A 26,388-nucleotide genomic window follows, 5' to 3' on the forward strand; every position below is an offset into this window, starting at 1 on the left:
GGCAAGGGCTTGGGTAACGTCATTCAATCATTCGATCAACAGCCAAAACCTATTAGCACTCTCCTCCTTCAAATTGCCAATACTTCCAAATTTTGTATCTTCAGTTTTCACACATGGATGACTGCGCCTTACTGTGTTTGTTGAATGCATTTCGAGAGGAATCTGAGCACACCCTTGGGGGCAGAAGGGCTTCTGACTTATAAGCCTCAGTCAGCCTCACTTCCTGGAAGGCTTATCACTACATGGTCTTACAAGAGGCATCACCTCAGGGTCTCAAGATAAAAAGGAAAGCGCAGGAAAATGGCTGAGGCTGGGCAGCTCAAGTCTTCAATGAAACCAATTTCAGGTTATCTGAAAGCTACAGCTGAGGTTCGAGAGGCTTCCTAGGGAAGATGTTCGGCAGTGCCTAAGTAGAAACTTGAGCGACATTCAGGGCAGCAGAAAATGTGTCAGCAGATCTTTGGGTGAGCCTCTGCCACTCCCGCCCTGTGCAGACATGCAGTCGTCTTAACAGTAACTGAATCTCGATTTAATTCTGGCAAAATCACCCTAGGACTCTTAACTGCATGTGTGGAACCATAGGCTGCCCTCCAATTCCCTTCATCTGGAAAAACAAAGCAAAAACCATCCTTGAGAATCCTGTGTACTGAGTAAAGGCTGCTTGGGTGCACAACCCGCTACAGAACCATGTGCACTGGTGAGCAGCCTCGGGGCTCTTCTCCGGCCCGCCCAAGAAGGGATCGATTTGCCTAGCCCCAGCAGGAGCTGTGTCAGCGATGAGCCCACCAGTTACACTAATGGTTTACTGCTCGGGGCTGCCAGCCACTCAGTAGCAAGCCTCATGATCCCTTAATTCCTCTCCTGGAATCTGTTTAGGGCCCTGCAGATAAGGATCCTCACCTACTGGTTTTCTGGAGTGCTTACTATATAGCAGGAGAGCTCAAGTTCAGCATATTAATGACCCTCATTCACAGTTCTGTGACTTTTACATCTCTAGTTGCCCCAGGCAAAAGAATTCTACCAGAAGAAAAGGCAGACTGAATATACCTCCACACACACCTTTATCTCAATATTTACATTCCGTCTGCCAAGGAATAATTTGTTTGGTTATACAGCTTCAGCAATATTGTACTTATCTGACTGAACTACATATACTGAGGGAAACTGAACACCAAAACCAGCAGGTGGGATAGATTATTCATGACCCTAATGAACAATAAACACAGCACACTTACCTTGATCCCAGGCAAGTAGAGAGAGGTCAATAAATACTTGAATCATGTTAATTAATAATGCCAATTAAAGTAGGTCCAGTAGATGATTATATAAAATCCAGATCTCTACTTGTGGAACTAGTGCTATAGATAGCATTTTGGGGAACAAGATAAATAGCTGAACCACCAAGTAATAGTAAACTCTTTGTATTCAAATTTCCAGTAGCATATAAAACCTTGGAATCTGAGAAACTGTGACTTAGATTTTATGTGTTCTTTGACTTGCTTCTCTAATGTTCCACAATGAAAAGGCCAATTTTGTGATTCCATAGTTTTCATCTGCATTTTCATGGTGGCTTCAATTAAACTAAGAATGTACAAACTAAACATCCAGTTTTCCTAGTATGTACAGATAAAAGGAAGTCAGCAAAACAGTGGCCATGAGAACACAAGGCTGAAAAAGTGAAAGGATTTTGAGCAGCATACATTTTCATCCAATAAAAGCACATCAATGTTTGAACAACTTTTTCCATGAGGAAAAATTCCATTTAATCTGGCTGACACATTACCAGTAAAAGAAAAAAAAAAAAAAGTCTAATTTCTTGAGTTGGTGACATCATCTTAGGTTTATCAGAGTCTGATACTTAAATCATGGAAAAATTCCCAAACAGAAATTTACAGGTTAGCAGGAAAAGTCAGCTGGTCCATAATTCTGCATATGTGAGCTTAGGAGAAACTAAAATTACTTTATGTACTTCAAGAAAAATATATACTCTAACTTCAATTTTTAACTTACATTGTTAACTGTATTTGTACTTTGGGAAATGTAAATTCTACCTACAACAACAACGTCTAAGTGGCTACAGATTTGGAAGGGTATGGATGGCAGGAGCAGAAAATAAAGTTCCTTCCCCTTGGAGTGGCGGAGAGACCAAGGACAGACCCTGTGCCCAAAGGCCAAAGGAAGAGAGATCCAATTTAGGATGGAGAGAAAGAAGCTGATGAGCTCAGAGTGGACAGGAAAAGAAGAGCCAGGACTGAAGCAACGACAAGACAAAGAACATTTATTAAGTGGAAGAGGCAGATGAAGACAGCGAGAGCAGGGCACATTTTATTATGAAGTATTTCAAACATACAGAAAAATCCAAAAAAATAAAACTCCTATACATCTATCAACTAGATTTATCTGCTAGTAACATGGAGCCATATTTTCTTCAGTACCTCTAAGTCCTAAAAATTTATATATACAAAAGCCCCTGTGTATCCCTTCCCAATATCCCCCATGAATGTGGTATGAAACTTTCATGCAAGACTTATTTGGAAGGAAGAACTCAGAGGGAAAAATAAAACTACCCAACCCAACAGAAGAGCGGCAAGCAAACAGAAATGGAGGCACAGGAGACAACATTCCCAATCAACAAAGACACAAGATGCTGTCTGTAAGTCCAGCCGTCCCAGTCTCCTTCCTCCTAAGCGTTCATCTCCGAGAGAGACTGCTTCTGAAAGAGAAGAATCAACTGTCATTACGCCTTATACACAAACTCCATCACTATGCTTCTTAATTTCTATCTTAAGTGCAAGCAAACCCAACAATCACTTTTAACTCAAAGTAACACATTCAAGGAATGCACCCCCACCCCAGCGCTGCGTGTTAGCTACAGCCATTTGCACTACCCTCGACGAATGTAAAACGTAGCTGCCGCTCTCCCTTCAGATGGACAATTTTAACATGTGTGTTGAAGTACTTATTTATCACATCTGAGCCACAGCTATCAGTTTTCTGTTCTCGTCACCACAGCACTCCTAGTGGGGCAATTTTACAGTTATTAACAAATTTCTCCAGGAGAGACTAAACACTTCCATTTGAAACATATTTTCTCTGTATCTAGGAAGAACAATTTAAGAGCGTAAATATTCAACTATACTTTCACCAAAATAAAGCAAGTATGCTTAAGCAACCATGCATGCAATTTTTTCTAATATAACCCCTTGGGGCTCCATGCCCTCCGGAACGGATCTAAGGACACTGTAGCAGAGAGGAGCCTGGGGTCTAAGACCGGGGTGGGTGGTGTGTGTGTGTGCGTGTGTGTGTGTGTGTGCGCGTGTGTGCGTGTGTGTGCGTGTGAGGTGTGTTAGAGAGGTGTGTTAGAGAGGTGTGTTAGAGAGAGAGATCTTGTGCAGCTGTGCAACCTCTCAGAGTCTCAGCCTCATCTATGAAATGGGGTCTGCTTTCTTTTCAGGGATATTGTGACGAATAAATATGTGCCTAGATGTTCAAATGCTTTTAAATTAATATATAAGGTGTTCTGTTATATTCTAATGTAGGTAAAATATGTATTCCCACAGTAAAGGAAAAGCCAGTTCAACTACTATGCTTTAAATCAAGTTTTGTTTTTTTTTCAAAGCAAGGTCTTCAATCTATGTAGAAACAAAAGAAAATCTAGCTTTCATCTTGCGTGTGTTAGCACTCTCAAAAGCCTTATGAAAAAGACACGAATAAAAAATATGATTTGGCGCTAGGACTAAATTCCAGAAGTTCATGTCATTGCATGTCCCTTAATCTATGAAATTGTCATTAAATTGAAGATTTTACCTTACCTTTAAATTTTTTTTTTTAATTTAAGATTTTAAACTCAACTACACAAGACAGCAGTCAGTACTGGAACTGAATGTGTTAACAAGGGCTGAAGGTTGTAACTGCAACATAAGTCAGCATTTATTAGAAATAACACAAAACTTGTAAAGCAAATACATCGGGAGTCTCAAAATTGTTACTCTAGCATTAATGACACTCAGCTTAGACCTCTTACTTTCTCAGTAAGAAACAACACAACGGTGCATCACTCCACGGAGAAGACGTCTCGCGCACACAGCAGGGCCCCCCACCTGAGAGCTACCTGCCCACAGAGGTCAGTACAGCCCAGAGCGGGACTTGCAAGTGGGCTGACAGGTTGTGCTTCAGCCAACAAGAGTGCACGGATGAAGTAAATCAAAAGATCCCTTGCTTTTGGCTGGAATTATATCAATTAGACAAGGCAGGAAGGACAATTTAATTTTAATCAGAAATTCTAATTGGCTACTAATCACAAAGTAATTTCTGAGGGCTATCTTGGAACAAAGCACCCCAGACAGTAAAAAAGCAGGGGAAGTGTTGTTTAAAACTCATGAATTATTGTCTGTAAGCACTAGAATCACCACGGCCAAGGCAGAGGAGGTTTTATTTGGAAATGAAATACACTATCAGGGCAGCCCATTTTTCATTCTTGGCCCTTTAGAACCTCTTCACAAAAGGTGCTAAACAGGGGAACCTGGGTGTAGCATCCGACTCTTGGTTTTGGCTCAGGTCATGATCTCAGGGTTGTAAGATCAAGCCCCATCAGGCTCTGTGCTCAGTGGGGAGTCTGCTTAAGAATCTCTCTCTCCCCCTCTCCCTCCCCATCCCACCTCTGTGCACTCTTTCTCTAATAAATAAATCTTTTAAAAAGAAAAGTGCTAAACATTTTTATAGCATTATGCACAAGTGAGTTCATTTCACATCTAGACACAAAGAATTTGAGGCAAAGTTTTATTTCACAACAATTTTTACAAGTCCCTCCATGTTATCAATAACAGGAGCATTCAGAATCAAACAACAGTAAGGTGAGTGGTTGCAACCTGAACACCCCTGGACTTGGTCCCATTAGCAGAGCCAAAGTAAGATTATCAAATTAAATCTAGGAAGACAGCAAAAACATTACAACCAGACCTCAGATCATCAGGTCACAAAATAAAGAACACATCATCAGTTCTACCCTAACATGCCTAGAGATGTCCTGCTGATGGTTACAGAAGTGGTGAAAACATCAAATTTAACTTACTTAACTTTTTAACAATTTTTTCATTTCAATAAATTTATTTTGATTGGTTGGATTGTTTAAGAGGAAGAGAAGAATCTGTTCGTGTTTTTCAACCTATGGGTGAAGAAAAAAATAGTATTATTTAATTTCTAAAAATGTAAGGAGTACACTTTCACTTCAAGGAAATTCTACCCACTTGTTTCCGTAACGCTGTGCAACAGCAATTCATCCTGCACGTCCTTTCTAAAAGCAAATACAAAAAGCCATTAGAGAATACACACCATAACTAACAAAAAAATTAGGCATGGGTTCTAACTATAAAGGACTTGATCGATTAACTTCTCATTTGGGCTTTAATATTCTCTACTACTGCACCCTGGGTTTCACCAAATTAACGGCCCCATCTCCAAGGTTTTAAGTCTTTTGCCTATCATATATGGGATATCTCTTTGGCCAAGGGTAGGCCTGCCAAATAATCATCTCATGAGATATCCATAAGGTCCAATCTCAAAAATACAAACTCCTCTCCTCCTTTGGTCAGGATCGAAATTAAGTTGGAAATAATTCTGAATGCGAGACATTTCTGAAGCTCTCAATATCAGTGCTATCACCAATGTGATCAGCTATGCTGCTGAGCCTAAGCTAAGGAAAATCTGGCCTGGGAGGTCTGCTTCTATCCAGTGGGTCCCCTCAGGGGCAATGTGAGTCGCACCTTGCCACTGGATTTGCAAGGGGGGGGTGATAAAGGGAACGTGACCACAGAGAGTAAGGAAAAACCAGGTCACCTACATTGATAACATCTGTTTTTAATTACACTTATATCTGTCATTAATTAAACTTGAAAAAAATACCTGTACTTAAAGCACTTTGCTTTTTAGATGTGATGTTTTTTGCCAGACCATATGTCACCAGCTTTTCAGCTATATTGATAGTACCATTTTCAGAGCATTTCTCAACCGACACTGTATGGACATTCTTGATAATTCCTTTTACAGAAAGCATTACACTCTGATTCAACATGAAATTTTTAAGTAGTTCTATTACTAATTGAGAGCAGCTTCCATTCAATTCCATTAGTCCTGGGAAAACAACTGAGTATTAATCTTTGAGTCCCTTTAAAAAAGATAAATATTTACATATATCGTCTAAAGACAATAAGCGGAAGTCTCACTTACTTTAGCTGGGCTTAGGTATGCTTTGATATACAATTGCTGTTGCATTAAAAAAAAATCACTCAATAGATATTCACTGATCCCTATTATGTGTCAAGCACTAATCTAGGTCTAGAGGGCATAAAAAAGACAATTCTCTGCTGCCAGGGACATATGTCTGTTATAATGGGAGAAGCAAACAAAATTTTCCAACTCTTTCTCCGAGGCAAAACCAAAGCAGACTACGAGGAAATGAGTGAGCGCTCATCTGCTGGGACCACTAGGTAATGAAATCAGGAGTAAGGGTAAAAAGCTACTTTAGCATTCCCATTCGCTTTATTCAAACACCAGCTGAAGAGCTGAACATGTGCAGATACAGTTCACAGAAAAGTAGTCCCAAATGGTGTCATCTCTGGTCTCTCAAGAGAATGCCGTGACAGAGCGGAGAGACCCTCAGGTAAGGGTCAGATGGCCCAGTTCCCCCGGCCCTGCCACTTTTAGCTATGCAGCCTGGGGCCACACACAATCTCTAAACAACAGTGGGTAACAATGTAATCTTTGTGAGAATGAAATAAGGGATGAAAGATAAGAATTTTTTTTTGTAAACTCTGAAATGCCCATCTGATTCAGACATGGGGCTATAAAACAGAGGAGGAAAAAAAAAAAAACCACACAGATATCCCAATTGGAAAGTGACTTAACTGCCTACCTCCGAGGGAACATTTAATAATTTGGAAAGGAAGCTCCAGGTGGCTGGTGGAAATTGGCTGCACTCTGGAAAGAGGCAGAGTTTCAATGTTTCCATAGTCTGCATAGAGTACTTTCACATCAACATCTGATGCCCCCAGAACAATGGCACGGTACCAGAAGTCATCACCTGAAAATATAATGCAATCTCAGGTAAGAAGTTACATGCAACGACCCCCTCCCTCCCTTAAGATGGTTATTCACAGTTACATTTACATCAGTGAGAAATTCATGCCAACATTTCTGGTTAGAGTCCAGATGAAACAAAAGCATCACCTCTACTCCTTCTAGATCCTACTAAAAAGACAATTACGTGATTAAAAAGAAAAAGGCACAAAACCACAAGGATAGAGGACAAGAGAGAAGACAGTATAATATTGGAAGCTGGAAAGCAGATGGCAGGAATGGAAATGATTTAGCAGAGCTCAACCAAAGCTGGCTATGGGAAAGCAAAGCAACATCTTCCCTGGCATCTTAAATCCCCAAGCCCTAATAATTAATGCATTCCAAAGTAGTAGTAAGAATGGAGCTGAAAATGAGGACTGGGTAAAGAAAGCAAACTTATTTCCCAAGACAACTGAATAGACTTTAGTTTACAAACACATTTATAGGTAATACTTATTTTTAAAGTTGCTAAAGAGGATGATCAGTTTTATGTTCACGTGTTTTAATAAAACTTAGAATGCCCTCCCCATTTCAAGGCATCTGCTCCTGCTCAAGGGCAGAAGACTAGAGGTTTCTTCTCCGGAGAGGATAAACCAGGTAGACTACCGGACTCAGGAACATGAGGCAGCGCAGAGGAAGTTTACCGAGAACACTGTTGGGGGACCTGTGCACACCAAGCAGGAGACCACCATCCCAAGGCAAATGCACTTCAAGATACCAACAGCAGGAGTCCCCAGGGAAATGGCAGGGCCCCATCACCCAATAGTAGAGGCCACCAGTGCACAAGCTCTGCCCACAAAACAGCTTCCAATTAACTTCTAAGTGCCCCATCGAAGTGAGCAGCAAAGGATCAGCAGGCATATGAAGAAAGCTTCCAACATGGCAGAGAAGACCAAACCAAACAGGAACTCAAAGAAACAGGGAGAAGACAGGGACAATTAGAAGAAGGATATTAACACCCCCAGACAAATTGATTTCCATCCTTGAAATAAGAGCAAGTCAGTATTGGGGCGCCTGGGTGGCTCAGTTGTTAAGCATCTGCCTTCGGCTTGGGTCATGATCCCAGGGTCCTGGGATCGAGCCCCGCATCAGGCTCCCTGCTCGGCGGGAAGCCTGCTTCTCCCTCTCCCACTCCCCCTGCTTGTGTTCCTGCTCTCCCTATCTCTCTCTGTCAAATAAATAAATAAGATCTTTTTAAAAAAAGAGCAAGTCAGTATTAAAGACACTTGAAAAGACAAACAAAAAAGCTATTGAAACTAGAGATGTGGTATCAGAAGTGAAACACTCAATAAACTGGAAGATAAAACAGAGGAACTCTCCTGAAAAAATAAGCAAAAAAGGTGAAAGAGAAAAGAGGAAACTTAGCAGAAGAGTTTCAAGTCCAACATTAGAATATTTGGAGTTCCTGGGGCACCTGGGTGGCTCAGTCAGTTGAGCGTCCGACTCGATTTTTAACTCAGGTCATCATCTCAGTGTCTTGAGATCGAGCCCAGTGTGGGTCTCTGTGCTCAGGGGGTAGTCTGCCTGAGATTCTTTCTCACCCTCTCCCCCTTGCCCTTCCCCCTCCCCCCGCTCTCTCTTCAAAATACATAAATCATTTTTAAGACACTGCTCTGTCCAGTGATTTAAGACACTTAACGACTGAGCCACCCAGGTGCCCCTAAATAAATAAATCTTTAAAAAAAAGAATTGGGGCGCCTGGGTGGGTCAGTCGGTTAAGCGGCTGCCTTCAGCTCAGGTCATGATCTCAGGGTCCTGAGATCGAGCCCCGCATCAGGTTCCCTGCTCAGCAGGGAATCTGCTTCTCCCTGTCCCTCTATCTGCTGCTCTGCCTACTTGTGCTCTCTGTCAAATAAATAAACAAAATCTTTAGGGAAAAAAAAAAAAGAATATTTGGAATTTCTAACAGAACAGAAAATGAAAGAAGGGAATAAAAAAATTTCAGAAAACTTTCTCAAAACCAAAGCTCATCAATTCCTAGACTTAAGGGCCCACCCATTAAAAGTGCCCAACACAATGGTAAAAACTAATGCCAAGTCCCATCATGAATTTCAAAACATGGAATGAAGAGATTACTATAAATTCCAGAGAGGGGGAATAAATACGTACAAAGTTTGGAGAATCTAAAGGACCTCTCTTTTGACCAGCAACATCAACAGCTTTAAGAAACCATAAAAGCAGGGCACCTGGCTGGCTCAGTTGGTGAAGCTTGAGACTCTTGATCTCGGGGTTATGACCTTGAACCCCATGCTGGATGTAGAGATTACTTAATAAAAATTTTTTTAAAAAGCAGTACCTTCAAAATTTTAAGGGAAAGATGATTTCCAATCTAGAATTCTATATCTAGGCAAGCTATCCATTAACTATTAAGGTAGAATAAAGACTTTTTCAAACATGGGAGAACATAGGGAGATAACAGAAAATTTATCTTACACATACCTTTTCTCAGCTTCTGGAGGATGGGATATACCCAAATTTTAGAATAAATCCAAAGTAAGGATTTCAGGAAACAAGGTGAGATGAGAGAGGGAGAAACTGAGAAAACATGGTGGGATGGGAGGGAAATCTGTGAAACATGAGGGAGTAGTGTTGAAACAACCCCAGTAAGATGATGAAGGGAAACGTCCAGGGTGATGGTTCACGTCTAGAGGACAAGCAGTCTGGCTAGAAGGTCAGAAGGCAGCAAGCGCTGGTAATAGAACAAAAGCTGATAAAGTACATGAGGTTTCACTGGGAGAATCTGCACCAATGCAGAGAACTGGAGATAATCAGAGAAAGTATACAGAACACAACAATGTTATAGTGTACTATGTGGCTAGGCTGTGAATAGTGTTTATGCAATTCCAAGAAAGTAACAGAAAATACTTATCTAACCAAAAATTGTGACATATTTCTATCAGGAAGAAAGGGAGGGAAAGTGTAGATCCCGTTATCATCCAAAAGAAGAGCAAAACTAAACATAATACATTTAACCGTAAATCTAAATTTAAATTAAAAATTTTTTTAAATGAACTCTATGTGGGCAACAGACCGAAAGCATTTTAAATCCGTTGCTGGCAAGAGGAAGATGAAATTGGCCCACTCACAAACTTTTGGCACATACGGACATTTCTTTAAGATGCCTACAGAGCAATATGCTTCCGGAACTTACAAAACAATTTTATATCCTTTGACTCAGGAATTCCCCAAATTTCTGCCCAAGAATATTCACTCCAAGTGTTGTTATTACAAAAAGAAATTTGTTAACATGAAATATTAAACAACAGGACAATTGGTAAGTGTACCTGATTCAACAAGTCTTTTTAAGGCATTTATTCCTTTTTTAGTACATTCATAAAGTTCTACAAATTATTTGCAACTCTTCCGTATATAAATGTTATTGGTCAACCATATACAGTAGAGTTTCTAGAGCTGACTATCTCAAAGTACTGACAGATTTGTAGTTATCTACCTATATCCTTACCTAAATATAATCTATGGTTATAAAACAGAAAAGCTGGATGACCCCAGCACATGAATTAAACCTACAACCTTGCTTTTAATTTCTTTAACAAAATGAAGTGTGCACCTAATATAACAGAATACACAAGATTTCATGTAAAAGAGAACAAAACATTTCCCCTTTAATATTTTACTTAAAAGAACCTTACTGGTGTATTTGGCACAGCACGCATCTCCAATTTTGGGTCTGTAAGACACTCGGCTTTTCTGAGTATTGCAATATTCTAACAATTCAGCTGTCAATATACACAATCTTTCCTGATCTTCTGAAACATAAAAAAGCAATCTTTTGTGAAGAAATTTTCAATGCTGTTTAGACAGTATACAAAAACAATGTCAAATAGAATCACTCAAAAAAACCTGTTTACATTTATATTTTAAGAATACATAAAACCACTAGTGGTTACCTTGTACAAAAGGGATCTAATACTGGGAAGGAGTAAGATGGAAGCTTCTGGAAAGCTAATTTCTAGATCAGGGTGGTTATACTAGTGTGTTCACACTACAGAAACTTATTAAGTCGTACTTTCACGATTTTTCGGTATACTTTTCAGGAAGTGTGTTATAGTTAATGAGATAAAACAAAGTACTTCTAATTCACCAGGATTCAATAACCCTAAGTCCCTGCTTTCCACTACACAGATTAAAGATGATGATTTGTAATACTGGAGATAGATTTAAGAGCACTTGTTGGTATCACCACAATTTGTGGTCTTACAATTTGAAACAAAGGTTCACTTTCTCAACCTTCAAGTACCTGCAATTATTTTGAATAGCCATCACCCAACTTGCACTAACTCTCCTTCTGACACTAAAGGATAAACTCAAATATACTGAAGAGATTTCTTAATTATAAACTTCCATGAAACAAGAAAACATTTATATGCTACTTTTCTTCAGGATTAGGCCCAGTATAAAACATTTCTCTAAGTTTCTAAGCTATAGTATTATAGACTGATTTATAAAGTACTTTTTCAATGTAACAAATTTTCTTAAAAGGTGTAGATGGTTAGCTTTGTAAATGCAATTCAATATAGATAGTATCTATTTTTTGTGGTAGTATCTATTTTTAAAAAGAAATTATACAGCAATTAAGGAAACTATTTTCTTATAAAAAGCCAGAGATTAGACTGGGTTGGGTAGGTGCTAAATGCAGGGCATTTCCCTTCATGTTCACATTTGTGTTTGTATAACTAAATATGCCTGAAGTGTTATGATGGCCAGTTCTTCCTTAAAACATTGAATAAAACAAAAATCACCAGCCTCCCCCCTTCTCTCTCACTTCCTAAAGAGTTCAGATAAGCGCTTTCATTATACAGTTAAAAAGATAAGCATAAATAAGTCTCAAATTTTGGTTTCTTACCTGGCATCTCATTTGGTAGAGCATAAAACAAGTGTGGGTTTACGATTTCTAATATGGTTGCTTGTACAGTTTTATTAACTGGCAATTCTGTCGTCCTCCACTGCTCAGCTAAAGAGATGGCTGAAAACATACAAAACAGATCTTGTATAAAACAGATCAAAGTTGTTATTCTCTCCCAGCTTATTCAATTTATTTATCAACTGAATCAACATTCACAAATTCCTAAAATGAAAATCTGTATTTTCACAAAACAATCTATTCAGTTTGAGGGATTCTGTGTTACCAAAAAGGCCAATCTAGAATGAGAATCTTTGACCTGCTGCACTCATGTATTATTTCTGTAATATATTTCCAATTCCATAGTATATTTAATATAAACCTTATAACTGATTCACTCTTTAGGGGATACATAACTGTACGATGCAAGACTACCTAATAAATAACTACAATAAAAATGAGTACAGTGTTTAATAAAACCACGTTTCAATAAATTTTTTTTTTTTAAAGATTTATTTATGAGAGAGAGAGTTTGCATGAGTGGGGGAGTGGAGGGCAGAGGAGGAGATGGAGACAAAGAATCAGAAGCAGACTCCACACTGAGCCAGGAGCCGGAAGCAGAGTTCAATCTCACCACCCTGAGGTCTCTCACCACCCTGAGGTCTCTCACCAACCTAAGGTCTCTCACCAACCTAAGGTCTCTCACCACCCGAGCTGAAACCAAGAGTTGGACGCTTAACCAACAGCTCCCCCCAGGCACCCCCAATAAATACTAATTTTAGCAACCTGTTATTAACCTATTTCCACAAAGCATGTTTTCCTACAGAAAAACTGCATCATTTGGCTAGAAAAATTTCATAGCCTATAAAAGCAAAGGATAACACAAATTTAAATAACAAATCAATGGTTTAAACACATTACCTTGAAGCCCCAGGACATCAACTTGAAGATCACGTTTACTAACGGGTCTGTTATTCGTCAAGTCTTTATGTGGCGAACTAGTTTTTAAAACCAGATGTTCATCAATCAGAACATCACTAATTATTCTGGGGTAAGAAGTGGAGAGATCAGTGAGCTCGATTCCCACTCCCTGTCCAGTGATTTCAACCACTCGGGCTTGGAGTTTTATCCCTGCAACGCACATCTGAAATCTTGCTATGGCTTCTTCAGTCCAGTGTTTGTTTCTAGGCTGTATATCTGGCAAATAAGAATAGCATTAAAAAGAATTCTGTGCCCAAGCTGGATTTTTGCCTCAACAGTATCTGGGACTGGTCCTTGTCAAGTGTTCCATTTGGGTCAGTGATTTTGAGTATCTTTTTTTTGCAATGTTCAATTACATTTCTACATCTTCTATGCCTGAGTCACAGATAACACATTTGTATACATACTACTAGGGTTTTGGAGCCTCGGAAATTTTCCTTATTTTCCCCACTAATATATCTTTACCTGGCATTTTTCCAATAGGCAAAAATAGGGTTAGAAGCCACTACTGTGTTCTGTTATATATAAGATGATGAGTTACTAATTATGCTGATAGAAGATCTCAACCATACACCTTCACTTCTGTGGACAGTTTTCTAATGGTGATTTTAAAATCTTATTTTAAACTACTTAACCAAAAATTATTTTTCTGATAACTCTGGCTTATACCCTTATTTTTAGAAGAACTCAAACTTGAGTGTGCATCTCAATTACCTGGAGGGCTCATTAAAACAGATTTCAGGGCCACACACTAGAATTTCCAATTTAGCAGATCTTGGTTGGGGACTAAGAATCTGCAGTTTGAATAATTTCTTAAGTTGATGTTGCTTGTCTGGGGGCCACATTTTTTCTTTCAAAGATTTTATTTACTTATTTGACAGAGAGAGAGAGAGAGAATGCACAAGCAGGGAGAGTGGCAGACAGAGGGAGAGGGAGAAGCAGGCTCCCCGTAGAGCAGGGAGCCTGATGTGGGACTCGATCCCAGGACCCTGGGATCATGACCTGAGCCGAAGGCAGTTGCGTAACAAACTGAGCCACCCAGGCACCCTGGGGGCCACATTTTAAGAAGCATGGACATAAAACATGGTAATTAAAAATAATCTGAAACATACTTAGTGTAGTAAGTAGAAAGAAAACCTGCAAAAGGAAAAATAAAGAGCATCTATGCTGCCAGACATGAGCACTATTAACATTTTGGTATCCAACCTCCCATAATTTTCATGTGCATATGGAAAGACCCACATGCACATATGAGTTTCTTTTATAAAGAAACTTTTCAATAATAATAGCTCTTATAGATATATGCCAGGGAGTGTTAAGTGCTTTATATTTTTCATCCCTTTTATTCTTAATGACTCTTTGAAGAAGATACTATTATTTTCCAGATGAAGAAACAGAAGCACCAGAGAGTTTGAATCATTTGCCTAAGATTCTCACAGTAGGTAGCAGAGTTGGTTCCAGAGCCTGTCCTTGTAATCACAATTTTTTGTACCTCATAAACAATTCTTCATATCAATAACCCATGGTTAACATCACTTTAATGACTGTGTGGTAAGAGGAAACACTTAAATCGAACTCTGCATGTCAGAAAAATTCTGTTTCTAAGAATTCATTTAATCCTCACAACAACCAACTGAAATAGGTACTACTACTGTCAATTATATGGATCATCATTTAACCAATCCTCTGTAATTGGCTATTTAGGTGGTTTTGCTATTATTAACAGCAGTACAGAATTTCCTTGTAGGTAAACTGTGAAATTCCAAGATCATTTCTTTAGGATAAATTATTACGAGTAAAAATGCTGAGATAAAAGGTAGGAATATTTGAAGCTCTTAAGAAATCCTGCAAAACGCCTTCACACTGGTTTTCACTCCCATCTCGAGCACAGAAAAGCAGCTGCTTCCCTACTTTAACATCAACACTGAACATTTCGGCCCGTATCTTCAAAAGTACGTTTCTAAATTGTATAATATGAAGCAGGATCTTCTAGTTCACGTTAAAATTATAGATGTTAATATTTAAAAGTACGTATACCCTAAGTATTAGAAGACAGTTGAGAAAGTTTCTTATTCTGCACCATACCTACTAACCAGCACCGTATTCCTTGAAATGGAAGTTTTAAAAATTTGGATGGGATCATTTGGAGTTCATCTGCAGTAACTTCTTCCATGTTCCCATAATCCACAAAATGGACTTTAATGTTTCCATCCAATAAGATTTCCTTGACTAAAGCACGATACCAATTACCATCACCTATAATTAACACAGAGTTTGTAAAACATGGAACATTATTTCCCCTCTTAACATTTGAAATTTTCATCTTCCAAAAAAAAAAAAATTCTTTGTCTAAAGTAACTAAATAAATTTGCTCTCTTTCTTTTAGATGATGCCTTTAATTTTTCATTCAGAAATCCCCAGAATTCTCAAAATCCATTTTTTAGAATACATCCAGAATTTTTATAGCACATTTTGACATCAGATGTAAATTAAAGATTCCATTCATCATGTATCCAATACACAAAATGTGAAAGTGAAGGGAAGACTTCATAACCTTGAACATATCTGTCAATGTGGAAATCTTACGATACTCTAAGGACAAATTGTTTTACTTGGTATTAGTAAAATAATGTAAAGAGCAAATAGAAAAACACATGCAATGAAATTAAGGTGTTTCATAAAATATACTTTCAAACTAAACATGCACGGGGTGACCAGAAAAAACCATGAACCTGCAGTGAACAGGTTTCCCAATATCTTTTTTTTTTTTTTTTTTTTAAAGATTTATTTATTTATTTGAGAGAGAGAGAATGAGAGACAGAGAGCATGAGAGGGAGGAGGGTCAGAGGGAGAAGCAGACTCCCTGCCGAGCAGGGAGCCTGATGCGGGACTCGATCCTGGGACTCCAGGATCATGACCTGAGCCGAAGGCAGTCGCTTAACCAACTGAGCCACCCAGGCGTCCCCAGGTTTCCCAATATCTAATTTACTTTAATATCAGAAATTCTGGAAAGAAAAGCATTTAACAAATTTTAACAAAGTTGAAGTAAGAAAGTTTCATTTGGAGGTTCCTTGCTACAAAGAGAAGAGAAAACATGATACTTTAAGCATTCATTTAGTCTTGATTGTGAGAAATGTTTGCTTAAACATCAGGAAGAAAATACACATTAAAAAAATAAGGGCTGAATGTCAGGAAACAAAAGTCTCTATCAATGAAGTCATGATTCTATCAACTGCAACTTACCTGCAAAAGAAGCACAACATGGTCGCCCTATTTCGGCCTTAAAATCACTGGGCACCTTCTGCTGGCAATATTCTGCTAATGACTTGTTCAAATCATTGAGTTTCTTTAAAGCTGAAAACAGAATACACATACAGCATTCAATATTTTAGAAGCATGCAGAATACAGATCTTCCTCTAAAGTTGGGAAATGTTCTGATCATGCAATCTCAGGTATATTCCCAAGCAACTATTAAGTACACACCAGATGCTTTTCTCTTTTCCTTATTAAAAAGTTAATTGGGAAAATAAGTCGTTATTAGTTAATGCTCTTAGTAATCCCCTACTATGGCACTGTCATCAGCATACCAGAGCATGAGCTTTGCACAGGGATAAGGAAACTGTGTACAAGCCCGTACAGAAAGTGACATACAAGCTGTCCAGAAGGAGGACACATAAACACTAAGAGGATGCAAAGATGTCTGCTAAGGAAACGCAGAGAGGTGAGCTGTGTGTACTAAAGCTTTTATAGAGAAAGAGTACAGACAAAGAGAGGGTACTCCAGAAGGAAGAAATGGCTCTGAGGCAAAGTACAGAATTAAACAGCCAAAACTTATTTGGCAGGACCAGTTTGGCAAAGCAGGGAAGGTAAACCACTGAAGAACACAATAGCCATGTGCTGGGAAAGATACAAACCATGGAGAGCTTTAAAATGCTGAGGGGCGCCTGGCTGGCTCAGTTAGTTAAGTGTCCAACTCTTGATTTCGGCTCAGGTCACGATCTTAGGGTCCTGAGATGGAGCCCCACATCTGGCTCCCCGTTCAGCGGGGAGTCTGCTTCTCTCCCTCTTCTCCTCCTTCTGCCCCCCACCCCCTGCATGCTCTCTTTCTCAAAATAAATAAATAAATCTTTAAAAAAAAGAAAAAGAAAAGACTATGTGAACTTAGACATAGTGGATAAGACATAGTGGAAAGTACAAAAATCATTTATAATATTTTACCATTTATGCCTACACAAACAAGGATACATACATACAAGCATATTCATAGAAAAGATATTTATTATTTATTCTGAAAAGATTTAGAAAATTGAGAAAGGGAAACTTACTTCCCACTATACGTTCTTTTTAACTTTTGGATTTTGTACATACGCTTGTGTAATCACCTATGGAAATAAAAACTTTAAAAATTTTTAATTTTATGCTATATGAAATAGTGGTCAATCTACTAGATGATTCTGAAAGGAGGGATGACAAATCTCACAAACTTTTTTTTTTAAACTAGAAATAATGGCTTAAAATGGAATAAAATGCAATTAAGTATAACCAAATCTTTCTTATAAGTAGAAATATTCACTTGGCCCTTCTTGGAAAGACAGTACTTTTATTATTCAATAAACTCTTCTTCAGTTATTACCACACCAATGTATTTATAAGAGAAATAAATGAGAAGAGTCCACTTACCATCCTCTTGAAGCACATGGCAATAAAATTCACCAGGACTGTACATCATACAGACCACAACATCTACTGTTTGGTCAACAGCAAGTTCAACCCATGTCCACTCCAATGGACTTAGTTTTGCTTCTATACCCAAGGGAACTGTGAAAAAAAAAAAAAAATGAACTTTTGCAAAATAAATGGTCAAAGTGGGGAGGGGAGGTAGGGCTGGTGAGGAATCTGCTTTTGAAGAACTGTATTTCCAGGGACTTTTAGTGACTTTACAAGAAAGTTAATTTGTATTACAGTTAGCCGAAACTACTTCACTGAATTTCACATTCACATTTCTGATTGATCCCTTCAGCTGCCAGTGACCCATAGGTTTTGTTTTTCAGTTTTCCAACACACTCATAATGTATTTAAATGAATGCTTGATTCAGAAAGACAGAAGACACTCAACATCCACTCTTTTTGAGAGCATGAGAACCCACACAAAGCCATCTAGATTCCAGCATGGACATTATCGAGCAGAGAGCTTACTCACCGCTGGCTTCTTTCATAACACTGGGCTTCTCGGCCAGCACCCCAGTCTCCCGGATGGCAAATCCAGCGTCTTTGAGCGCCTGAGCAATACTGAGGTGAGGTGTCACAGATTCATCTACAAGCTCCACCAGGGAGCTGTTTTCCAGCTTGTCTGCCACTTTCACCGTGATCATTTTGTTCTGCACAATTTTTTTCATCAGACAAATAGCTTCTGGAGTCCAAATTCCTAATGATGGCTTTACTCCTATCAAAGAATTTTTAAAAGAATATTAAAATACTTCTTATAAAAGCATTTAGAAATTCAGCTCCTAATTTCCACAAAGTTAAATTTAAGGAACCTGACAAATACCAGAACCAAAAAGTTCCACCTGAGCAGAAGGATTTTCTAATCATTAAAATGAAGGCAAAATTACAAAGCAAAAACCTATAGAAAACTGCTCTACTTCTATGTATACAAACAATAATTCCATTGATATGAAATGTCCAGAAAAGAAAATCTTGAAGACAGATTAGTGATTGCCTGGGGAGCTAGGATTACTGATGGGGATAAGAAACCTCATCAGGGTGATATCTATACAACTCAGTAAATTTATTAAGAATCACTGAACTGAGACTGAGAATTTTATGGTATGTAAATTATATCTCAGTAAGTTAAGAAAGCCATAAACAAAAGTATCATCAAACAATCCAGAAAGAAATACTGGTCCCTTACAATGACATAAAAAACATCAGCGGCACTTAAACTGCAAAGGCACTTGCAAATCAACAACCCAAGGTTATGCCTAGTCTTTTCATAAGAGCAAGTAACTTATGAAAAAAATGTTCAGTCTCATGGTAATAAAGTAATTGAAATGATTTAGTTTAAAACTTATCAAAATTGACCAATATGAACTAATACAGAGGTATCTATTTGGTGTACCAATGTGTGAAGGAATGGGCTCCCCCGCTATCTTTCTGGTAGGTGTGTAAACTAGTTCTACCCTTTCTGGAGAAAAATCATAACATATATCACAAACATGAAAAGAAACATACCCACAGACACCTCCATTTCACCTGAGGAATTTTGTAGTACAACTAACTATATTTTGCAGGCTATCCTAAGGAAATGATCTTGGATAGGTTGCAAAATGTAGTTAAAAGAACATTGCTATGGGGCACCTGGGTGGCTCAGTGGGTTAAGCGACTGCCTCCGGCTCAGGTCACGATCTCAGGGTCCTGAGATCAAGCCCCAGGTCAGGCTCCCTGCTCAGTGGGGAGTCTGCTTCTCCCTCTGCCCCTCCCCTCCGCTCATGCACTGTCTGAAATAAAATATTTCAAAAAAAAAAAAAAAGAACACAGCTAGTAGCAAAAACCTGGAAATATCCTTCTGATAATAGGATACCAGTTCATGTGAATAGGATACCAGTATATGTGAATGAAGGCTAAGAGGCCAGTTTATTAACATGGAAAGAAGCCCTAGCTCCTGGTGGGATAAATTTTATATACAGTAATTTCTAAGCATATGTTCTAACATACTGTTTTTACAAGGAGGTTTTGCCCTACTTTGTGTAAAGAATCAGCCTCTATGATATTTATCAATAATACAGACTATAAATAGCAAAATTAATACTCAATTTCATAACCACAGGCACATTAAATTTTATTTTATTAGAGATAGCAAAGTAGTCCTGTGTATTTGAACTGTTCTATTAAGGATTATTTTTGAATTAAGAGAAGTTATATCCAAACACATTCTTTTATCTTCTGGGTAGTTTAATTAATTTCAATTCTAATGCTCTTACTTTAGGTTTTAGTATTTTAAGAATACGGGGACCACGAACATTTCATACCTGCCAGCACACACTTTATAGCTTGCATTGGCAATTCCAGCAACTTTGGAGTTATGGGACAGAGTCTTGTCAAACTAAGGATTTCAAAGTTTCCATAATCTACATATCCGACCAGTACAGACTGTTCAGAAGCATAAGCTAAAACAGAGGCACGGTACCACTGACCATCGTCTGAAAGAAGGAGAGATCCGTCTCAAATGATTTTCCAGTGCAGATATACACAAAAACTTTCCCTCCCAAATTCAGAGATGCTCATCTGTAGGTTTTACTTTAATAGAATATCAGGCTTTATTGAACAACGTACGCTTAGTCAGCATTGCTACTTCTGCTGCTCAGAAGCCTTCGACTCCTAGAATCTCCCCTTTATGCACACCTTACTAGACCACTCATGCCCTGGGTGGTCATGACTTACAACAGGCTTTGTCTCCCCCACAGACAGTTAACTCATTAGGACAGAGCATGTGTCTGGGTCTTGTGAACGAATCCACAATGACGCCTTGATCAAACAGGAACAATTTGCTAAGCATCAAGCAGGGCTAATTTTAGAATACCTGGCAGTGAGGGTCAACCAGACCCCACCGACCAAGCAATCTGTTCACTGGAGGCTCACTTGCATCTCCCCTTCTGTGAGGCCACTGACTTGTTTCCCTCCAGCAGGGAAGAACCGAAGCCAGTTATCACAGCTGTGCCATGATGGCTCCGTGCTTCCAGGCCCTCTTGCTATTCCCAGGAAAACTGGTGAAGACAGGATCCTGGAAGATTCCACATTCACATCCTGAGGTCAACATTATCTGCACCAGTCCCCAAAACTAAAGGGCTGATAAAACAACAGAAACTTCCTTTACCAACTCCTCCAGGATTCACAGGCCCTCTTCCCTTGCACACTTGGATTCAGTTTAACTGTACATATTTAAATGATTGGTGTGCTTTAATTGTCAAACTTCAAATGCAGCCATCCAGTGCAAACTGAAGATTGTTTCATTTATTTTTACTTCATTGTAAGTAAAAAAAAAAATCAGTAATACTCTTCCCTCACCTGAGAATTGCGCACAACAGATATCACCAATTGTTGGATAAAAATCTGAGCGTGGAGGCACTTGACCACAGTACTCGCTAAGAGATGCCTGAAGTTCAGCGAGCTTATCTGTAGATACAGATCACATCTTAAACACCAGAAATACAAATCTACACATCATCTTCTTTTTCACATGTTGAGTCTCTTGAAGTACATAGGTTATCCTGACAGCACAAATCAAGAAAATATACTTACGTCCGCTTTGCAGCTGTTGACAAAAGAAGTCTTCTGGAGTCTGAATGTGGGCAACCACACCACAAAACTCATCGCCTACATTCAAAGTTAACACTTTCGGGATTAAATCACTTCTATCCACAACAACTCTGTTTTCAGCTGTCATTTTTCCAACATCCTCAAGATCATCTTGACAAAAAACAGAAAAACCAAGGCATTTTGTTTCATTAATCTACTTTTGCAGCTTTTCAGGCCCAATCATGCTCAACACCTCTAGGCCTTAACACATGTTATTCTTCCTTCCCAGAACACACTCCCAATCCCCCAGCAACCTGGTTATTTCTTGCTCAGTGTAGTGTCACCTTGAAAAGACTTCTCTCCTAACCCAGGTTAGGTGCCCGTCCAGGTGCTCCCAAGGCAGTTTGCGTGCACTTCCTCTCTCATACCATTTTATCATCTCTTCTCTGTGTGTCTGCACTGACCACAGAATACCCTCCATGAAGGCACCTCCACAGACCCTCAGTGAAGCAAATACTGCCCAGAAGACTTTCGTTCCTTCCACTGGATACCTCTGCAACACTTGCTATTATTACTGATAACTTCCTCCTAAAAGCATTCACCCTCCTGTTGCTCTGGCAACTTTGTCCCTATTCTCTATCCACCTCTCCCATCATGGCTTCTCACTCGATGTTGTAGGCCCCAGGTTTTTTTTTTTTTTAAAGATTTTATTTATTTATTTTGACAGAGTGAGAGACACAGCGAGAGAGGGAACACAAGCAGGGGGAGTGGGAGAGGGAGAAGCAGGCTTCCCGCGGAGCAGGGAGCCCGATGTGGGGCTCGATCCCAGGACCCTGGGACCATGACCTGAGCCGAAGGCAGACGCTTAACGACTGAGCCACCCAGGCGCCCCATGTAGGCCCCAGGTTTAGCTCCCCTTTTTTCCCCCGACTCCACACTCTCCCTAAGATACCACCAGCAGTTATGGTTTCAACCATGACTCCTATTAGACCAGTTAAGTGTTCGGTTTTCTCCTCTAGATGGCAAAGAATTACTAAAAACTTTTTGTCAGAGCGGTCATACCAAAATTCATGTTTTGAGGATATCGTGCATGCAGTACTGTAAGAATACAGACAGCAGACAAAAGGTAAAGTCAGAGACAGTTGTTGCAATAATCCGCAACTGGTAAGGATTCCTGAACTAGAAAATAGTAAGGAAAAAAAGGATTTTAAAAAATAAAAAAGTCATACAAAGGATATTCAGGAAGAAGAACCAATGAAGACTTGGCAACCAATCAGACAAGGCAAAGGACAGGAGGTAAGGATAAGGTAGATTTAAAGATGAGTCAACCTTGTTTATACGGAAGGATGCACCTAACCACAGCACCATTAGCCTGGCAATCACCTCTAGATGAATGAGCAAGAGACAATGAAGTATGTCTGCATCCAAAGTAACCGGTAAAGGAACAAAGGAAAGAAGAAAACACGGCAACAAACAACACATAAAACTAGGCAATGAGACAAATGCTGGTAGCAAAACTTCTTGCTTCTCTTGTTATACTACATGGAAAAACCACATAGAGGGAAAATTAAACTAAGGAAATGTTAACTAAAAACCCTTCAACTCGGGGTGCCTGGGTGGCTCAGTCATTAAGCGTCTGCCTTCGGCTCAGGTCATGATCCCAGGGTCCTGGGATCAAGCCCCGCATCAGGCTCCCTGCTTGGCAGGAGGCCTGCTTCTCCCTCTCCCCCTGCTTGTGTTCCCTCTCTCGCTGTGTCTCTCTCTGTCAAATAAATAAATAAATAATCTTTAAAAAAAAAAAAAAAACCCTTTAACTCAAAGTGTCATATTAAGTACTTTAGAGATTTCTGATGATCATCATGTCAGGGGTTAAGACGGAAGACAGGCAGGGAAGACTAAGATTAGACAATGTACTACTACATGAAAAAAAAAGTATCTTTCTTCCATAAAGGTTAAAGAATGCCTATCATTTCCATTAAATGCAACGGTGTGACAGGTCTGCCTTTGTGTGTTTAGTAGAGAAGATATTCTTCAGTACCTAGAGTCACTATACTGTTCAGTATTAATCTGTATACTCACTTGGATCTGCACTTTGCTTCTTAGAATTTTGTCCCTTGGGTTTCAAGCCATATCCCATTTCTATGAGCACATCATCTAAGAGTTTTCCTAAAAATGATTAAGAAAATGTATCCCCACTGAGATATTATACCAAGTATTAGAAGAAAGGTATAAACATGAAACAAATGAATCACAACCATGTGTTCTAGAGATTATAGTTATTAATACACTGGCCTATTTCTTACCAGCTCAGTTTGTGTGCAAAATACAGTTTACTAATGCCCAGCCTTGAAAATGGAGACAAAATTCCCATTGTCATGTGGCAGAAAATTTTATAAAAATATTTCACCTCAAAATTCTGGATAACATTAAAGGTTTAGTTGCCACCTCACTTGCATGCTTAGTATGGCCACCATTTATGAGAAAAAAAATTTAGTGTTAAGCTAAGACTACTTTTTCCCAGACATAAAAGTATGGCTGAAACAAGGGGTAGCCAGCACGACATAAACTTCAAATTCCTTGAAATACCATCCAGAAGCCTGAGTCATAATACGAAACATACACAGCAAAGAAAGAAGATAGATTTTATATTTAATTTCACAAAAGATTTAACTGAATTTTCTACCAAGTCACCAACAGATACCGGGTCTCTAAAAGTAGAAGAGTGATACCTTGGAAACTGAGATGCAATTATTAGCACACGGTCAGAAGTCACTTTTCAAACACAAAGGTTTCCATCTCCACACTTAAATACTAGTCACTTACAGTCTCAATACTAACCAAACGCAGTTCTGTAAAGAGTCTTCAAGGAAAAAGCACTCGTGGTGAAAGCATGGACAATTTCATAAGGAAATTCTTGAATTTTTCTCCATAAATGAGTAGAAATCAGGAATGGTGATCATAATGGCCATATCAAAAGGCTAACACAGTCATCCCCACAGTAAGTCTGCATCTAGCCTTGAAGCCACCAGCTCCATGACCCCATGCCGGGTCTCTGAAAGACTGCCAACTACAAGCGCAGGGTTAAAGCCATACTTTCATCACACCCTGAAGGACTTCCGAGTGGAGCTTACTTGGCCTCATTTCATGTTTCTATTTCTTCTCTGTATAACAGGTGAAGACTAAACAACACATTAAGTGCTCCATCTAAGAAAGATTTAGATCTTACCTGAACCTGGCAGCATAACATCCACAGCAAAGGTAACCACTTCTTCTTCTAAGATGTTGACAATCTTTATAGAGCAGTACTGCTCCATTAACAGTGATTTAATAGTTTTGACACATTCATTGCTCCAATTCCCCTCTGCTGGGATAACATTGGCCACAAAGCACTTTATGGCCTGAAAGATTTTACATGAGTTACTAAAAAATTAGTATTTGAAAATGATTTTTTTCTAATTAATAACATGAAGATTTTTTAAAGATAATATATTTGACACTGAAAATTTATCAGAAATCTTCAAGAATTAAGCAAATAAACAATTTTATGTGTAATTATTTGTCTCTTGTGCTACTCTATCCACAGTGCTTTTCCTTTTGGGACTTGAAGCTTAAGAAATTCATGAAAGAATTATTATCCCTCAAATACATATAAATTCAGGTTGCTTCCAGACAACGTAACAAACATAGAAATGATTGTTTTAAAAGAAGAGATGGATAAGATGTCCCTAAAAAATGCTAAGTTTCTCATCTAAGGAAGTATTAACTAAATAAGGCTTCTTAAATGGATCCAAGAAAGCCAATGAGTATTTATCTGCATTTAGTAAAAGATGAAAAATATACCAATAGGTACTTTTTTATAATACATCACAGAATAGAGCAAATATTGTGACCATCAAAATATTAAAAACAGTTCTTTGGGGACACTATTAGGAATTTAGAAAGTAAAAAAGACTCACACATGGAGGAAATAAGTCAATGTTTCTATTTAGTTGATGAATTCTGTTTACTGGAATTATTTCTTCATTTCCATAATCAATATATAAGACTTGTGCCTTCTTCTGCAGCATATCAATATCTTGTATTATTACTCTGTTCCAGGTCTGAAAGTGGAATATAATGGTGCTCTGCTTCAAAACCATATTTCACAATTTTAGGCTTAAAAACTCTCAGCCAATCTACAGAACATGCAAAGGAAAGGCTACAGTTCTGTTCTGAGGCAGTCAATTAACAAGTTAATCTTTTAAGAATCTGGCTAAGAAATCCCTAAATTTGTCTATTTAGGAGACTTTAATGTGCACAATTATTCCCGGGTTAGTCTAGCCCAGGAGACACTACGACACACTAATGCCTCAGCTACAGAAATAAACACAAGCTGCAGGACTCACCATCAGTCTGTAACTAGCAGAAGAGGGGCCCATAAACAGAGCTGGAGGGGGTCACCCAACAGACTTACAATACCGACAGGACAAGAAATGGGAATGTGACAACAGCCTCTGGTTAAGCCAGCAAATGCATTATTAAAAGCTCTGGTGTCGAGTTATAGGACCAAAGTAAATTAAAACATCATAGTAAATAATTCATTTCATCAGCAGTTACCTGATCAACAGTGTACTTGGCAACACAAACTTCCCCCTTAACAGGAATGTAATCCTCCTCCTGAGCTGTATTTGCATAGGTTTCCTTTAAAGTCGCAGAGAGTTGGTTCATGTATTCTAAAACTTCTGAAGAATATAACTGCACGTAAAAGTCACTTGGGTGTTTGAATTCAGTAACTGTACCCTTTCAAGAGACAAAAAATGTGCAATAATTCACTGAGAACACAAGCAAATGTGAATTTCTTAAAGCTTTCTAACAAGATTGAAAAAAAAGTTTTAAGACAGTTTTTGCAATCAATTTCATCAGTTACATTTTAAAGTTATCTTATAAGCTCAAAGTAAAAACAGAAAACAAGGGAAAAAAAATCTATAGTTCTTTGGATCTCTGTCTATAGAAATTAAACAACAAATACCTTTATTTCCATGGTTTTCCTGAGTTGTAGACTTCTCAAATCAGAAAACATTATTTTATCAGCACAAATGGCTATTTCTTTAGTAACTCCAAGAGGATAGTCACCCTGGGTTTAAAAAAAACAAAACGC

General features: G+C 38.7%; 1 protein-coding gene across 1 annotated transcript in view; it reads right to left on the minus strand.

Annotated features, from left to right (window-relative positions):
- Nucleotides 1–4,765: 4,765 nt before the first annotated feature.
- The window catches only part of TDRD1 (tudor domain containing 1), a 51,744-nt gene continuing 30,121 nt past the window's right edge, over nucleotides 4,766–26,388 (minus strand). Inside the window, exons 8-26 of the mRNA XM_078076907.1 lie at nucleotides 26,260–26,364; nucleotides 25,848–26,030; nucleotides 25,208–25,351; nucleotides 24,478–24,649; nucleotides 23,331–23,417; nucleotides 21,255–21,422; nucleotides 21,021–21,128; nucleotides 19,985–20,155; nucleotides 18,157–18,399; nucleotides 17,637–17,774; nucleotides 16,199–16,309; nucleotides 15,041–15,211; nucleotides 12,896–13,171; nucleotides 11,978–12,097; nucleotides 10,764–10,880; nucleotides 6,911–7,078; nucleotides 5,902–6,129; nucleotides 5,247–5,293; nucleotides 4,766–5,164 (exon numbers count right to left, since the gene is read on the minus strand). Coding sequence (XP_077933033.1) covers nucleotides 5,072–5,164; nucleotides 5,247–5,293; nucleotides 5,902–6,129; nucleotides 6,911–7,078; nucleotides 10,764–10,880; nucleotides 11,978–12,097; nucleotides 12,896–13,171; nucleotides 15,041–15,211; nucleotides 16,199–16,309; nucleotides 17,637–17,774; nucleotides 18,157–18,399; nucleotides 19,985–20,155; nucleotides 21,021–21,128; nucleotides 21,255–21,422; nucleotides 23,331–23,417; nucleotides 24,478–24,649; nucleotides 25,208–25,351; nucleotides 25,848–26,030; nucleotides 26,260–26,364 — 2,850 coding nt within the window. The 3' untranslated portion in view covers nucleotides 4,766–5,071. The remainder of the gene's footprint in view (nucleotides 5,165–5,246; nucleotides 5,294–5,901; nucleotides 6,130–6,910; nucleotides 7,079–10,763; nucleotides 10,881–11,977; nucleotides 12,098–12,895; nucleotides 13,172–15,040; nucleotides 15,212–16,198; nucleotides 16,310–17,636; nucleotides 17,775–18,156; nucleotides 18,400–19,984; nucleotides 20,156–21,020; nucleotides 21,129–21,254; nucleotides 21,423–23,330; nucleotides 23,418–24,477; nucleotides 24,650–25,207; nucleotides 25,352–25,847; nucleotides 26,031–26,259; nucleotides 26,365–26,388) is intronic.

The sequence above is a fragment of the Halichoerus grypus genome, chromosome 7 (genome assembly GCF_964656455.1).
Source record: "Halichoerus grypus chromosome 7, mHalGry1.hap1.1, whole genome shotgun sequence".
In the NCBI taxonomy this organism is placed as follows: Eukaryota; Metazoa; Chordata; class Mammalia; order Carnivora; family Phocidae; genus Halichoerus; species Halichoerus grypus.